Here is a 14,422-nt window from a genome sequence, read left to right on the forward strand (position 1 = left end):
CCTCAAGACAACACAAAAGTTTCATTTTAACAACTCACATGAAAAACAATGGATCAGACTGCCCTGCCTGCAGACCAGCAATTACAGGAAATTGCTTTCATTTCTGTTAAAGAGGACAGGGCTGGTGGAATGGCTTGCCAGTCACCATGCTGGCAGCCCTCCACCATCTGCTCACTGACAAAAGATTAGGATTAGTGTACGTGGGTGCTTAATGGTCAGCATGGACTTAGTGGGCTAAAGGCCTTGTTTCCATGCTGTCTGACTTTGACTGCTATCCAGATGAATAATAGTAACATTTCTCTGCTGTATCCTTTTTTTGGGTTGGGGATGGGTACGAGGCCACTCCCCAGTACAAAATAAGAACCTAGCCAAGAGATTTTTTTTCACTAAGAGATTCCATGTCAATCACCTGCAAGATCAAAGGAAAGGACATATCAGTGCATGCTTGAGCCAGCCACATGATCACCCCCACATCCCAATGGATGTTGAGTGACGCAATGTGCACTGATCTCCAGTCAGGAATTCAGGTCATCAAGTTAGAAGAGAGCTATGTAGGCAGCTGCCAACAGCACTTCTGCACGTTAATACAGTCGTGTTCCATTGATGTCAAGTTCCAAATCTAGAACAAATTCTTTTACCTCAAAACCAAAAGTGCTTAATAAGGTTATTTGGTGTTTGAACTATAGATTATAACACGATAAATTTGAATGTTTTTGACATTGTGCAAGGGCATTTCTTGATTAACAATATTGCTTTGATGGACAAATAAATTACTGGATCAATAACTTTGTACAATTATGACAGTACTAAACAACAATTATAGTCAGTTCACTCACAAAAGTAAAATCATGTTAAATTATTAAGGCTAATGAACCAAATAAATGCAGGGCTCACAGCAACAAATTTGTGGTACAAGATAATGTCAGTTCTACTTATTGCTCAAATCAGCAATTTAAATTTCAGGCTGAAATACAATTGAAAAGTTTGCAGGTAACACCCAAAAAAACTTATTGCAACTTATCTTAAAGACTAAGCAAACTGCAAAAGAACCCTTATGGGTGGGGCGATAAGTTAAACAGCAATAGATGATACAATAGATTAAACCAACTAACTTTAATCTTGAAGGGAAGCTTGGACAAATTTGCCAGTGCTTGTGACAACTTTGGACTCTCAATTTGCACAAAGAAAACAGAAATAACGTACCAACCTGCAACAAACACACCATACACAGAACCAAACAACCCTGTGAATGGTCAGAGGCTTTCAGTACTGTACAACTTCACATACCATGGCAGCACTCTTTCAAGATCAATCCACATTGATGACAACTTCAACGACAGGATAGCAAAAGCCAGCTCTGCTTTTGGCAAACTAAGTGTGGGAAGGAAAAGGAATCAGCCTACAGACCAAGCTGATGGTGTATCACATTGCTATCATACCCACTTTTTGCTTGCTAGAGACACAGACAGCATACAACAGACATGGCAGACAACTCAACCACTTCCACAGGACCTGTCTGCTCAGAATACTTCATATCAAGCAGCAAGACAAGATTCCAGACACACAGGTTCTGTCCAAACAAACCTCCCCAACATTTACACATTGCTAAAAGAATCACAGGTCAGGTGGGCAAGACAGGTCAGAAGAGTGCCCGATGATAGAATATGAAAGCAGCAACTTCATGGAGAACTGACTGAGGGCAAACATACACATGGTGGACAGAAAGAGATTCAAACAATCTCTTAGAACATCTCTGAAGAGCTTCAACATTGACACATACCATGTGAACAACAAGCAATGCTCGCTCATATGGAGGAAGCTTGAATGGAGGAAGTAAACAGGAAGAGAGAATCTCAAAAATCAGGAACCACTGATGCTACAGCATCTGAAGTCCTGTATGAAAGGACTTTAGAACCCAGATTTATCTAATTAGCCATCTCCATGCACATTACAGCACTATAGCCTAGATGTCATGGTCTTACTTAAGAATGAGTGAAAAACATCTACTTTGATGCAATGCAAGTGTGGAAGAGTTGAAAAACTACACGTTACAGATTTACGAAACAGTAAAGGATCTCAGAATGCATAAGTGACATGAGAGTCTTGGTTTTCATCCTGTGTCAATATAAAAGTTAAGACTGTACAGTATATGGCTTCAGTATTGGGAAAATGTAGCATTTCAGGCAATGCCAGGTAAAATAATTTTGAAAGACAGTCTCGCCTGAAAAAATAAAAAGGCAAGTTTATTTTAATGTAGTAAAACAGTCCAAGGCATTTCCCAGGGATGTAACAAACGTCAACACCAGCCAGATAACAAAATGCAAATACAAGTGTCAGAAGGTTATAGACCAGAGAACATAACAGGGAGGGGCACGGCCACAGAGCAGTTTGAAAGCAATGATAATTTCACAACTGGAGCAAAATTGAACCAGAATTTTTAGGAGGCGAGCATAAGATGATAAACGTAAAGTGTGTGAAATAGGATGTTGGTAGAAATTATTGATCAGCTGAAGTTTTTGGGCAAAAGATGGGAGACACAACAGGAATTAGAATAGTCTGAAGATAGAGATATGGATATGATCACAACAAATGGGCTGAGGCAAGTACAGATCAGCTGATAGAAGGTGGCAAATTAGTCTAGATTGCACAGAGCACACAGTTGGAAAACTGTCTCAGTTGAATATGGCATCAAGGTCGCCTGGTTCAATCTTATTAAAAAGGATGGAATAAACTAGGGAATGGAGTTTGCACAGGGATCAAAAGCAAGAACTTCAATCTTTCCAATATATTAGCCAGCATTTACCCCCCCACCCCCAGCACTAGATGTCAGTAAGCAGTGTGTCAAATCACTGAAGGAGGGTCAAGAAAAGTGACAGTAAGGTATATCTGACTGTCTTGAGTATTTAGGTGAGATGGGTTTTCGGACCAATGGACGACATAGAAGTAGTTGGAAGGGGCCAAAGGTAAAATTTTGGGTAATACAGAAGAGAATCCATTCTAGGTGATTCACTAGCTATGACTGGATAGAAAAATAAGGACCCAGGAGAACATAGCTCCATCCTACTGGTCAATGAAAGGTGTTAAAGATATAATCAAACCTTGTTTGCTGATGAATCAACAATGCTCAATTCCATTCCTAGATCGGATCCCAAATTAAAGTCCTAAACTGGGGGAAAGGCTAACTTTGATGGCATCTGACAGGAACTTGCCAAAGTTGATTGGTAGAGGCTGTTTGAAGGTGAAGGTCCATCTAGCGAGAGAGACTTTTAATAAGTGAGAAAGGAAAAGTTCAGGGCCAAAATGTTCCTGTTCAGGTGAAGAGCAAGACTGCCAAAATGAGGGAGCATTGGTTGGCCAGAAGGAGGAGGTATGTCAGGTGTCGGCAGCTGGGATCAAGCAAATCCCTTGAGTGCAAGTGATGTGGGAGAACACTCAAGGAGGAAATTAGGAGGGCAAAAGGTGCCCATAAGATATCACTGGCAAATAAGATAAAGGAGAGTCCCCAAAAGACTAAGTACAGTCAGGGCAAAAGGATGGGGAGAGAGTAGGTCCCCTTAAGAATCAGTGTAGTAAGCCATGTGTGGAGTAAGAGGAAAAGGGCAAGGTCCTAAATGAATACTCATCTCTATTTACCATAGAGAAGGACAAGGAAGCAAGTGAATTTAGGGAACAGTGATATCCTAGAGCATATCGACATTACAAAAGAGGTGGTGTTGGAGTTCTTGAAATGCATGAAGGTGGATAAATCCCTGGGGCCTGACCAGGTGTGTCCTAGGATGTTATGGAAAGCAAAGGAGGAGATTGCTGGGGCCTTGGCAGAGACTTTCATATCTTCATTAGCCATAGGTGAGATATTGGAAGATTGGAGGACAGCTAATGTTGAGCCTTAATTTGAGAAGGGCAGCAGGGATTAGCCAGGGAACTACAGGCTGGCTAGCCTTTCATCAGTGGTGGGAAAGTTATTGGAAGGGATTCTGAGCAACAGGATTTACTTGCATTTGGAAAGGCAAGGACTGATTAGGGATTGACAGCATGGCTCTGTGCATGGGAAATCTGTGGTTCTGTGCATTTGATTGAGCTTTTTTTTTTGAAGAGGTGACCAAAAGGATTGATGAGGACAGGGTGGTAGGCATGGACGTTAGCAAGACTTTTGACAAGGTCCCCATGGTAGGTTGTCTGCAAAGTTAGAACACGTGGGATCCAGGGTGAGCTAGCAAATTGAATACAAGATTGGCTTGGTGGTAGGAGGCAAGGGTGGCAATGGAGGGTTGTTTTTCCAGATTGGAGGCCTCTGACCAGTGGCATACCACAGGGTTCAGTGCTGGGTCCTTTGTTGTTGTTGTTATATATTAATGATTTGTATGAAAATGTAGGTGACATGATTAGTAAGTTTGCAAATAACCAGTAACATTAATGAGGCATCTGGACAGATACTTGAATGTGCAAGGCATAGAGGATTATGGAACTAGTGTAGGCAAGTGGGATTAGCAAAGATGGGCATGATGGTTAGCATAGATGCTGTTGGCTGAAGGGCCTGTTTCTCTGCTGTATAATTCATTCATTATTATTCTTTCTCAAATAAATTAAAACTGGAATTAGATAGAGTGTACTACTTACACAGATTTGGAAATGAAATAAGCAATGAAATGGATTAACAGACTCATGAAATGAATGGGCACATTAAATTAAATTTTACCCAAGTGTAACGTATTCCATTTTACTAAGAATAACAAAGGCAGAGTAATAGGAACTACACAGAACAATATTAAAATGGAACAGTGATAATGAAACCTTACTGGTGACCGGACACTAAAAACTTGTGCGCTTTTGACAGCTTTGGTAGAGACCGATAATAATCACACCAAATTTACACAAAATTCATATTGTTTGCATGTCAAGCACTTGAGTGGATGCAGAAATTGCCAAATGGTACCAAAAGAGAAACCAGTTCAAAGGCAGGTTGGTTGGCTTCCAGAGGAGACAAATTTAATGTATTAAGCCAAGACCCTAACAAAGATAATTGTTGTGTAATCTGGAACGCAATACACAAAAGATAGTGAACAGAGATTCAACAGCAAGTTTCTAAAGGTATTATGCAATTTAACAGAAGAAATTTGAAGGGTTACATGCAGAAAGCAGGCCAAATCATCGAGCAAACAGGCTACAAATGCTCTCTACGGCAACGTTCAGCTAAATTATAAATTTTGCAAAGTCAGTCAAAATTAGTTGTTACACGTTTAACCATTTACTTTGAGTACAAAGTTCATATTAAATTTGTATAATGCTTCAAGTTATCTCACAAACCTTTTAATAGCAATATTCTTGCACTGAAGACAAAAAGTTTGCAATAAGCTACTTAAAATTTACTCAAATAGCTTCTACAGTTGTTATGCAACAGCAAAGATTGTCACTTTGTAAATTACAATGTGGGAAATAATGTTAGTTTTATAATCCACAATCATGCAAATAGAAAATCTGAATGAATTTAACACTTGCATTTGAGCAACGTACACTTTTTACATAGGGATGGAAACAATGAATTAAATCTAAACAAACCATTTGGTGGAATATCGCAGCCCAATCTACTTCAAACAAAAATAATGATTCACGTTTCTCTTTCTAGTCCTTATGCAAATTACCTCTATTTAAGAGTCGGAGACTGAGAACAGGAAGAGAAATAGGCATTCAATTCTATTGCTTGACCATATGAAAAAGACAAAATGAGGATGCCCATTCTTCCCCTCTGCAAACAGGGAAAGAGATCTAGAAAGGAAAGTTAACCTAGTAAAATCAGTGAACAAAAACTGGAATACATCTAATTCTTTGCACGTTCACGTTTGTAAAAGCAAGCAGTTTACTGAAGTGTAAATATTCCCCAATTCATGGGTTAAGAATTCACCTCACTGACGATGAAGTAATTGCAATTGCCATGCCTACACTTTGAGACATTGCAAAGCATTTCATGACCAATTAAGCAACTTCTTAAATCCAAGTTTTATTTTATTATTTACTAATAGGTCTCATAAGGCCTCAAATTTATAATGATGCCCAATCATCTTCCTGAGCAGAACTGTTCTTTAAGTATAGACGGTCCCTGGAACATGCAAGGGGTTCTAGTCAATTTTAGATCTTAGCTAGAATTAGTTAATTAGCATAGATCTGTACCACATATTCAAAGCATGTAGAGAGCTGCTGAACCACAAAATGCCAAACTAGAGTGTAGTGGTTAGCATAACGCCATTGCAGCGCCAGTGATCCGGGTTCAATTCCAGCCACTGTCTGTAAGGAGTTTGTATGTTCTCCCTGTGTCTGCGTGGGTTTCCTCCAGGCACTCCGGTTTCCTCCCACATTCCAAAGATATACGGGTTAGGAAGTCGTGGGCATGTTACGTTGGCGCCGGAAGCGTGGCGACACTTGCAGGATGCCCCTAGAACACTACGCAAAAGATGCATTTCACTATGTTTCGATGTACATGTGACTAATAAAGATATCTTAACTTACCATTCCAGCTCCACAGTCATTATGTCACTTGACCCCCCATCTGAACTCCATTGTTCATGATATAATAAGCTGCTCTGGTTGGTATACAGATTTTTTTTTATTTGAAGCTTCAACCATGCTACATTGGACAAAGTCAATATTTATCTTAAAATGAATATTCACTGTCAAGTCTAGCAGCATCTCCATCCTGGCACATTGATGATCTGCCACTTGAAGCCTGCACATTAAGTATTTCTTTCCCATTCTCCACTTACTCCTACTGCTTCATTGTGATTAATTAAAATCTCTCAATTTCATTGTTCCTGTACACCTTTAATATAACGGTAAAGGTCCTTCCACAAATGGGTCCATAAACTGCTGAAATCTACAAGGTTGGCATCCTTGAGCATCAAGTTTGAGAAAGTCAAATATTCCTTCTAAGACTAAGCTCTTCATTATGAAGAGCCCCATTTCTCACACCATTTGACTTAGGTTGCAGGAAAATTTACACATCAAAATTCTCAATCATCTTGCCCTTAATGGTCAATTCTGCAATTTCCCTCAGTTCAAATTAGCCTATGATTTCCCCGAACTCACTGTAAAACTTGGGGCCCCAAATCTTTACTCATTCACATACCCTAAGTTTGTGCCATTTCTTTTCTTTTCCATTCCTTCCTAAGCAACAGACCACATTATTCGACACAGAACTATCTGCAGCAGTCTTGCCTACTCATACAAAATATCGATCAACTTTGCTCCTGTCTGTGGGCAGGAGAGTGGCACAGCTAAGAGTTGCTGCCTCACAGCTCCAGTGACCCGGCACAAATCCTGACATCTGCTGCTGCCTGTGTGAAGTTTGTACTTTCTCCCTGGGTCCATGCAAGGTTACAAGAAAGTGTGCCTTGATCGATTAATTGGTCACTCTAAATTGCCCCTCATGAATGACTGATAAAATCCGGGAGTAGTTGATGGAAATGGGGGGGGAGAGAGAATAGGTTACAGGGAATATTAGTGGGGGGAATGAATCGTTCTGAGAGCCAACACTGACATAACGGGGTAAAATGGCCTTTGGTGTAAAATAAGAAAATCTACACAATCACCCAACTTTCCAGTCATGAACTATTAAACACATAGTTGATCATCAATTGTATGGTTCCTTACTTTCCCCACAAGTCATCAATAATTGGTTCATTGCTCCACAATGTAATTTCTCATTTCAACTTGCATCTACAACGCTAGACTATGACAAAATAAACTGCACTTCTAAATAAGGTATGCGTGTAGATGACAATACATTAGAAGTGCTACACAATTTCTAAAGAACCAATGTCGCATCAAGTTACTCAGAACAAAAAGAAAAAACAATTGTCTTAACTGTGTAACAAAACTCTCAGCCCTGGAACTATTCTAGTAAATATTTCCTGCACCAAAGTTTTCACTTTCCACATGAAATTGATAATATCCCTTGCAAAATTATTCAATGAAAAAATTATTGAATTATTTGAGAATCCATTTCAACAAATTGCCTCTTTGCCAGGTTGTTCTGTGCAAACTACTACAGTATAAACCCTCAGAACTTTAAATAACCTCGAACCACTTTGAACATCAGTTATCTTGTTACATACAGCCAGAACCATTTACAAATAAAATCTTGCAAAACAGAGCAAATTATCTATTGTTACTTACAAATTGGAGATTAGTCACTGCAATCTGAATTCTCGGGGCTCACAACATAATACAAAGCTATCACGTATAATAACCATTATTGTGTTTACCAAACAAGTAATTTAACTTTATAGCTGTAGAAACCATCAGTAAGTGTGCCTTGGCAGTTGCCATCGACATGCTATATATACACCTATCAGTCTTAAACCGAGAGAGTGCTCCATTCCAAACTCAAATGTTAACCAAGGTAGTTTTATCTCTGGTGAATGCAAACCAGCAGCTAAGGATCCCAGGGTCCATGACAATCCACTTCACCCATCTCCACCCCCACAACCACCATTACTAAATTAGATTTACTTGTTAAATCTAGCTGTGCGCAAATTTGCTGCTACATTTCTGTTACAATAATGGTTCCTATCTGGTACATTAAATCTCTACATCACACTGAACTGAGGCTCATAACAGGAACAAAAGATTAATAACCCAAGGCAATAAGACAAGAGATGACAAAGCTCCAGAAACTGACAGATGATTGCATCACAAGCAAACCATTTACACAGAGTTCATATACCCTGACAAAAATATAGCTCACGTTGATCTCAACATTGTCACCTGAGGGCAACATTTCATTGAACGAAAAACCTCAGATGCTGGAAAACTGAAATAAAAACAGAAAATTCTGGAAACATCCCAACGGTTTTTTTTTTTACAAAGGGTCCAACACCTGAAACTTTAAGTGTTTTTCTTTCCACAGATACTGCCAGGGCTGCCAATCTTTCCAATATTTTCTATTGTTATTTCATTTAATAAACCTCTTGGGACAGTCAGGCATAATGTTCACCAATCTGTGCAGTATCAAACAGAAAGTTAGCTTATTACGAATGCTCAAAACAACACAGGTACAGTCTACATATAAAGCAATAACAGCTCAGATAGTTAGAGAAAGTGACCACGCTTCAAAATTCAGCACTTCAAATAAAAGATGCACAAAATTCAGATTTTTCTCTCTTTCATCCCACCAGCCACTTTCAGGGGACATTAAATGAAGGACGCCTAACCTTGAAGTATCACTTTCATCCTCACATCATATTCCCATCCAGTTATTTCTGACTTTGACAGAAGTTATATTTACTTCGACCAGCTACTATCATTCAACAGTTATGTGAGAAATCTACAAGATTTCAAAACAAAGGCGTGTGAACATCCGTTGAAAATGTCTGTCCAGGACAGCAGATGTGAAATATCACATCGCCCTGTCTCCTAACGAGTGCACAGCTGGAATTTATTATTTCATCTCTCAATGCGATAAGACTTCAAAACAGGAGACAGGAAACCACACATCACCCAATACTAAACACTATTATTTTTCATTTTGCAATGTGTTTTTGCTTTTGTAATTGGTTTTAGTTCGACATTTTCACTTCTGATGAAAATGTCGAACTAAAATTAATTACAAAAGCAAAAACACATTACAAAATGAAATAATAATAAAAACAAGAAACATGTGGAAGTGCTCAGGCCAGGGAACAGCAGTGGAGGAGGATTTAATGTTTAAGACTGGGTTTGGAACGGTGTTATTTTAAACCATGTCCTTTTGTTTCGGGTTTCTAGCCACCGCTAGAGGGGAAGAACTGGGGGTCCTTGCTTTGGAGGGTGGGGGGGGGTTGGAGAGAACTGGGGGCCGCTGCTTGGGGGGTGGGGGGGGAAGAACTGGGGGCCGCTGCTTGGGGGGTGGGGGGGGGGAAGAACTGGGGGCCGCTGCTTGGGGGGTGGGGGGGGGGGAAGAACTGGGGGCCGCTGCTTGGGGGGTGGGGGGGGGAAGAACTGGGGGCCGCTGCTTGGGGGGTGGGGGGGGGAAGAACTGGGGGCCGCTGCTTGGGGGGTGGGGGGGGAAGAACTGGGGGCCGCTGCTTGGGGGGTGGGGGGGGAAGAACTGGGGGCCGCTGCTTGGGGGGTGGGGGGGGGAAGAACTGGGGGCCGCTGCTTGGGGGGTGGGGGGGGGAAGAACTGGGGGCAGCTGCTTGGGGGTGGGGGGGGGAAGAACTGGGGGCCGCTGCTTGGGGGGTGGGGGGGGGAAGAACTGGGGGCCGCTGCTTGGGGGGTGGGGGGGGGAAGAACTGGGGGCCGCTGCTTGGGGGGTGGGGGGGGGAAGAACTGGGGGCCGCTGCTTGGGGGGTGGGGGGGGGAAGAACTGGGGGCCGCTGCTTGGGGGGTGGGGGGGGGAAGAACTGGGGGCCGCTGCTTGGGGGGTGGGGGGGAAGAACTGGGGGCCGCTGCTTGGGGGGTGGGGGGGGGAAGAACTGGGGGCCGCTGCTTGGGGGGTGGGGGGGGGAAGAACTGGGGGCCGCTGCTTGGGGGGTGGGGGGGGAAGAACTGGGGGCCGCTGCTTGGGGGGTGGGGGGGGGGAAGAACTGGGGGCCGCTGCTTGGGGGGTGGGTGGGGAAGAACTGGGGGCCGCTGCTTGGGGGGTGGGTGGGGAAGAACTGGGGGCCGCTGCTTGGGGGGTGGGTGGGGAAGAACTGGGGGCCGCTGCTTGGGGGGTGGGTGGGGAAGAACTGGGGGCCGCTGCTTGGGGGGTGGGTGGGGAAGAACTGGGGGCCGCTGCTTGGGGGGTGGGTGGGGAAGAACTGGGGGCCGCTGCTTGGGGGGTGGGTGGGGAAGAACTGGGGGCCGCTGCTTGGGGGGTGGGTGGGGAAGAACTGGGGGCCGCTGCTTGGGGGGTGGGTGGGGAAGAACTGGGGGCCGCTGCTTGGGGGGTGGGTGGGGAAGAACTGGGGGCCGCTGCTTGGGGGGTGGGTGGGGAAGAACTGGGGGCCGCTGCTTGGGGGGTGGGGGGGAAGAACTGGGGGCCGCTGCTTGGGGGGTGGGTGGGGAAGAACTGGGGGCCGCTGCTTGGGGGGTGGGGGGGAAGAACTGGGGGCCGCTGCTTGGGGGGTGAGTGGGGAAGAACTGGGGGCCGCTGCTTGGGGGGTGGGTGGGGAAGAACTGGGGGCCGCTGCTTGGGGGGTGGGGGGGAAGAACTGGGGGCCGCTGCTTGGGGGGTGGGTGGGGAAGAACTGGGGGCCGCTGCTTGGGGGGTGGGTGGGGAAGAACTGGGGGCCGCTGCTTGGGGGGTGGGTGGGGAAGAACTGGGGGCCGGGTGGGGAAGAACTGGGGGCCGCTGCTTGGGGGGTGGGTGGGGAAGAACTGGGGGCCGCTGCTTGGGGGGTGGGTGGGGAAGAACTGGGGGCCGCTGCTTGGGGGGTGGGTGGGGAAGAACTGGGGGCCGCTGCTTGGGGGGTGGGTGGGGAAGAACTGGGGGCCGCTGCTTGGGGGGTGGGTGGGGAAGAACTGGGGGCCGCTGCTTGGGGGGTGGGTGGGGAAGAACTGGGGGCCGCTGCTTGGGGGGTGGGTGGGGAAGAACTGGGGGCCGCTGCTTGGGGGGTGGGTGGGGAAGAACTGGGGGCCGCTGCTTGGGGGGTGGGTGGGGAAGAACTGGGGGCCGCTGCTTGGGGGGTGGGTGGGGAAGAACTGGGGGCCGCTGCTTGGGGGGTGGGGGGGAAGAACTGGGGGCCGCTGCTTGGGGGGTGGGTGGGGAAGAACTGGGGGCCGCTGCTTGGGGGGTGGGTGGGGAAGAACTGGGGGCCGCTGCTTGGGGGGTGGGGGGGAAGAACTGGGGGCCGCTGCTTGGGGGGTGGGGGGGGAAGAACTGGGGGCCACTGCTGTGGGATGGGACTGCCGTTCCTGGCCGAGTGTTTCCCCAGCATTTGTTCCAGCCCAGCCCAGCCCACTCACCTCATCGCCCCATTTCAGCACGTCCTTCTGCCGGTCCTTCACCTTGTTGTAGATGTTGAGGAACTGGATGATGCCGTGCTTGCGGACGTGATCCGCGTACTTCTTGGTCTCTTCCCAGTTCAGCGGCGACCCCTCGGCCAGGAAACCCATGGTCACCGACTGCAGCCACCGGGGGGGGGGGGGGGGGGAGAACAACACAGGAATTAAACAGGTTTCCAGGTGCGCAGATTCCACCAGCCGCCGGTAGCGCGCATCCGGGGGGGGGGGGGGGCAGAAAGAGGGGTTAGGGGTTACAGGCCGCCGGTAGCGCGCATCCGGGGGGGGGGGAGAAAGAGGGGTTAGGGGTTACAGGCCGCCGGTAGCGCGCATTCCGGGGGGGGAAGAGGGGTTACAGGCCGCCGGTAGCGCGCATTCGGGGGGGGGGGGGGAAGAGGGGTTACAGGCCGCCGGTAGCGCGCATTCGGGGGGGGGAAGAGGGGTTACAGGCCGCCGGTAGCGCGCATTCGGGGGGATGGAGGGGAGAAATCAGCCGCCGGTAGCGCGCATCCTGGGGTGGGGGATCCAGTCACCGTTAAGGCGCGGAGGGTAAAGGCCCCCTGATGTCTCGGAGCGGATCCCCGGGGGGGGGCGGGAGGGTGGGTGTCGAGGCGCAGCTCAGGGCGGGAAGTACTCAGCAGCGCGGCCCCGCCGACGGTCGCTCGGTGCCCGACGGACGGAGCGAGGGGGGGCGGCGAGTCGAGTAGCGGCCGCCCGACTGCGCAGCCTCAGTCGGGACCCCGCTCGCCGGCCGGCTACCCGCGTCCGCGCATGCGCCCCGCCGCCCTCACTTGCACCTGCCGCGGACTCCGAAGCCGCCGCACGTGACCTCCTCCCCGCTGATTGGCTGCCGGGTCGGCCGGTATGTAAATATCGACGTTTTACCCCCGCCCCCTTTCCCCGCGGGGCTCACGTGACCGCCCGCGCGCGCCTCCCTCCCCGAGCTCGAGCGTAACGGCTGGTGTGACGTCACCATACCCCGCCCCCTCCACCGTCCTTCCCTTCCCGCCCCGCCCGAGGGCGGGAATGACTCAGCGTCTCTCGGCGGCCGGAGCCGGTGATGGCGGCGGACGGCGGAGGCGTCGTGTCCTCTCACCCACCAACTGTAAATAAAAACTCTTCCTTCACTAGCTCGTTAAGTTAGCGTGGATAAAACAAAAAAGTATCGGACGCGTTGATGCGAGACCTGACGTAAAATTTGTGCGGTGCCGCCTTTTGACTGGGGCTCACCGTGTTTGAAGGGACGGGCGTGTCTGTTGGTGGGACTGCCTCTTTTTCTTGCCCTGTCGGCTGTTTCATACGGTTATAAAGTCCGCACAAGTGAGGAGATAAGCAAGTTCACGTCCACGCCAAACCGCGGCTGAGTGACAGAGGAAGCAAGTTGAAGTTTGTTGTCACGGGCATGGTATAAAGGCCATGAAAATTTAACTTTTTGCAGCAGCGCAGTCCATGACCATAGGACACTACAGCGCAGAAAACAGGCCATTCGGCCCTTCTAGTCTGTGCCGACACTTTATTCCGCTAGTCCCATTTACCTGCACCCTCCAGACCTCTCCCGTTCGTGTCTCTATCCAATTTATTCTTAAAAACGTAAGAGTGAGCCCGCATTTACCACGTCGGACGGCAGCCCGTTCCACACTCCCACCACTCTGAGTGAAGAAGTTCCCCCTAAACCTTTCCCCTTTCACCCTAAAGCCATGTCCTCTCGTACTTATCTCTTCTAATCTAGGTGGAAAGAGCCTACTCGCATTTACTCTGTCTATACCCCTCATAATTTTGTAAACCTCTATCAAATCTCCCCTCATTCTTCTGCGCCCCAAGGAATAAAGTCCTAACCTGTTCGATCTTTCCCTGTATCTCAATTCCAGAAAACCCAGCAACATTCTAGTAAATCTGCTCTGCATTCTTTGAATCTTACTGACATCCTTCCTATAGTTTGGTGACCAGAACTGCACACAGTACTCCAAATTTGGCCTCATCAATGTCTTGTACAACCTCACCAATAACATTACATAAACAATCCTCAACATAAACAATCATAAGCTTCAGTTAACATAAACACGCAGGCAGGTTGGATAGATACATGGACGAGAGAGGTCTGGAGGGGTATGGGCTGGGGGCAGGTAAATGGGACTAGCAGAATAATGTTTCGACACAGACTAGAAGGGCCGAATGGCCTGTTTTCTGTGCTGTAGTTTTCTGTGGTTCTGTGGTCAAACTCCAATAATCCGGCAGCCTTGGGATGAACTGTTCAATGTTGTACTTTAATATCCCAACATACTTCTATTTTACTTTTTTTTCTTACACATTATATAACGAATATTCCGGTTAATCGTACACCACAGAAATGGGACCTTTTGGCCCATCTTGTCCATGCTAACCTCAATGACTATCTGCATTGGCCCCATTTGCCCACTTTATGTCTGTATCTCTACATCTTTCCTGACCAAATGCCTTTTAAACATTG

General features: G+C 47.2%; 1 protein-coding gene across 4 annotated transcripts in view; it reads right to left on the reverse strand.

Annotated features, from left to right (window-relative positions):
- gclc (glutamate-cysteine ligase, catalytic subunit) overlaps nt 1–13,089 on the reverse strand; it is a 57,974-nt gene extending 44,885 nt beyond the window's left edge. The window contains exons 1-2 of one of the 4 annotated variants that reach the window (XM_052024391.1): nt 12,934–13,089; nt 11,920–12,078 (exon numbers count right to left, since the gene is read on the reverse strand). In XM_052024391.1, coding sequence (XP_051880351.1) covers nt 11,920–12,069 — 150 coding nt within the window. In that variant the 5' untranslated portion in view covers nt 12,070–12,078; nt 12,934–13,089. Of the gene's footprint in view, nt 1–11,919; nt 12,079–12,488; nt 12,829–12,933 lie in introns of those variants that run through there. The other 3 variants (XM_052024389.1, XM_052024390.1, XM_052024388.1) reach the window with 3 other exon arrangements.
- Nucleotides 13,090–14,422: the final 1,333 nt, after the last annotated feature.

Source organism: Pristis pectinata, chromosome 10 (genome assembly GCF_009764475.1).
Source record: "Pristis pectinata isolate sPriPec2 chromosome 10, sPriPec2.1.pri, whole genome shotgun sequence".
NCBI classification, from domain to species: domain Eukaryota; kingdom Metazoa; phylum Chordata; class Chondrichthyes; order Rhinopristiformes; family Pristidae; genus Pristis; species Pristis pectinata.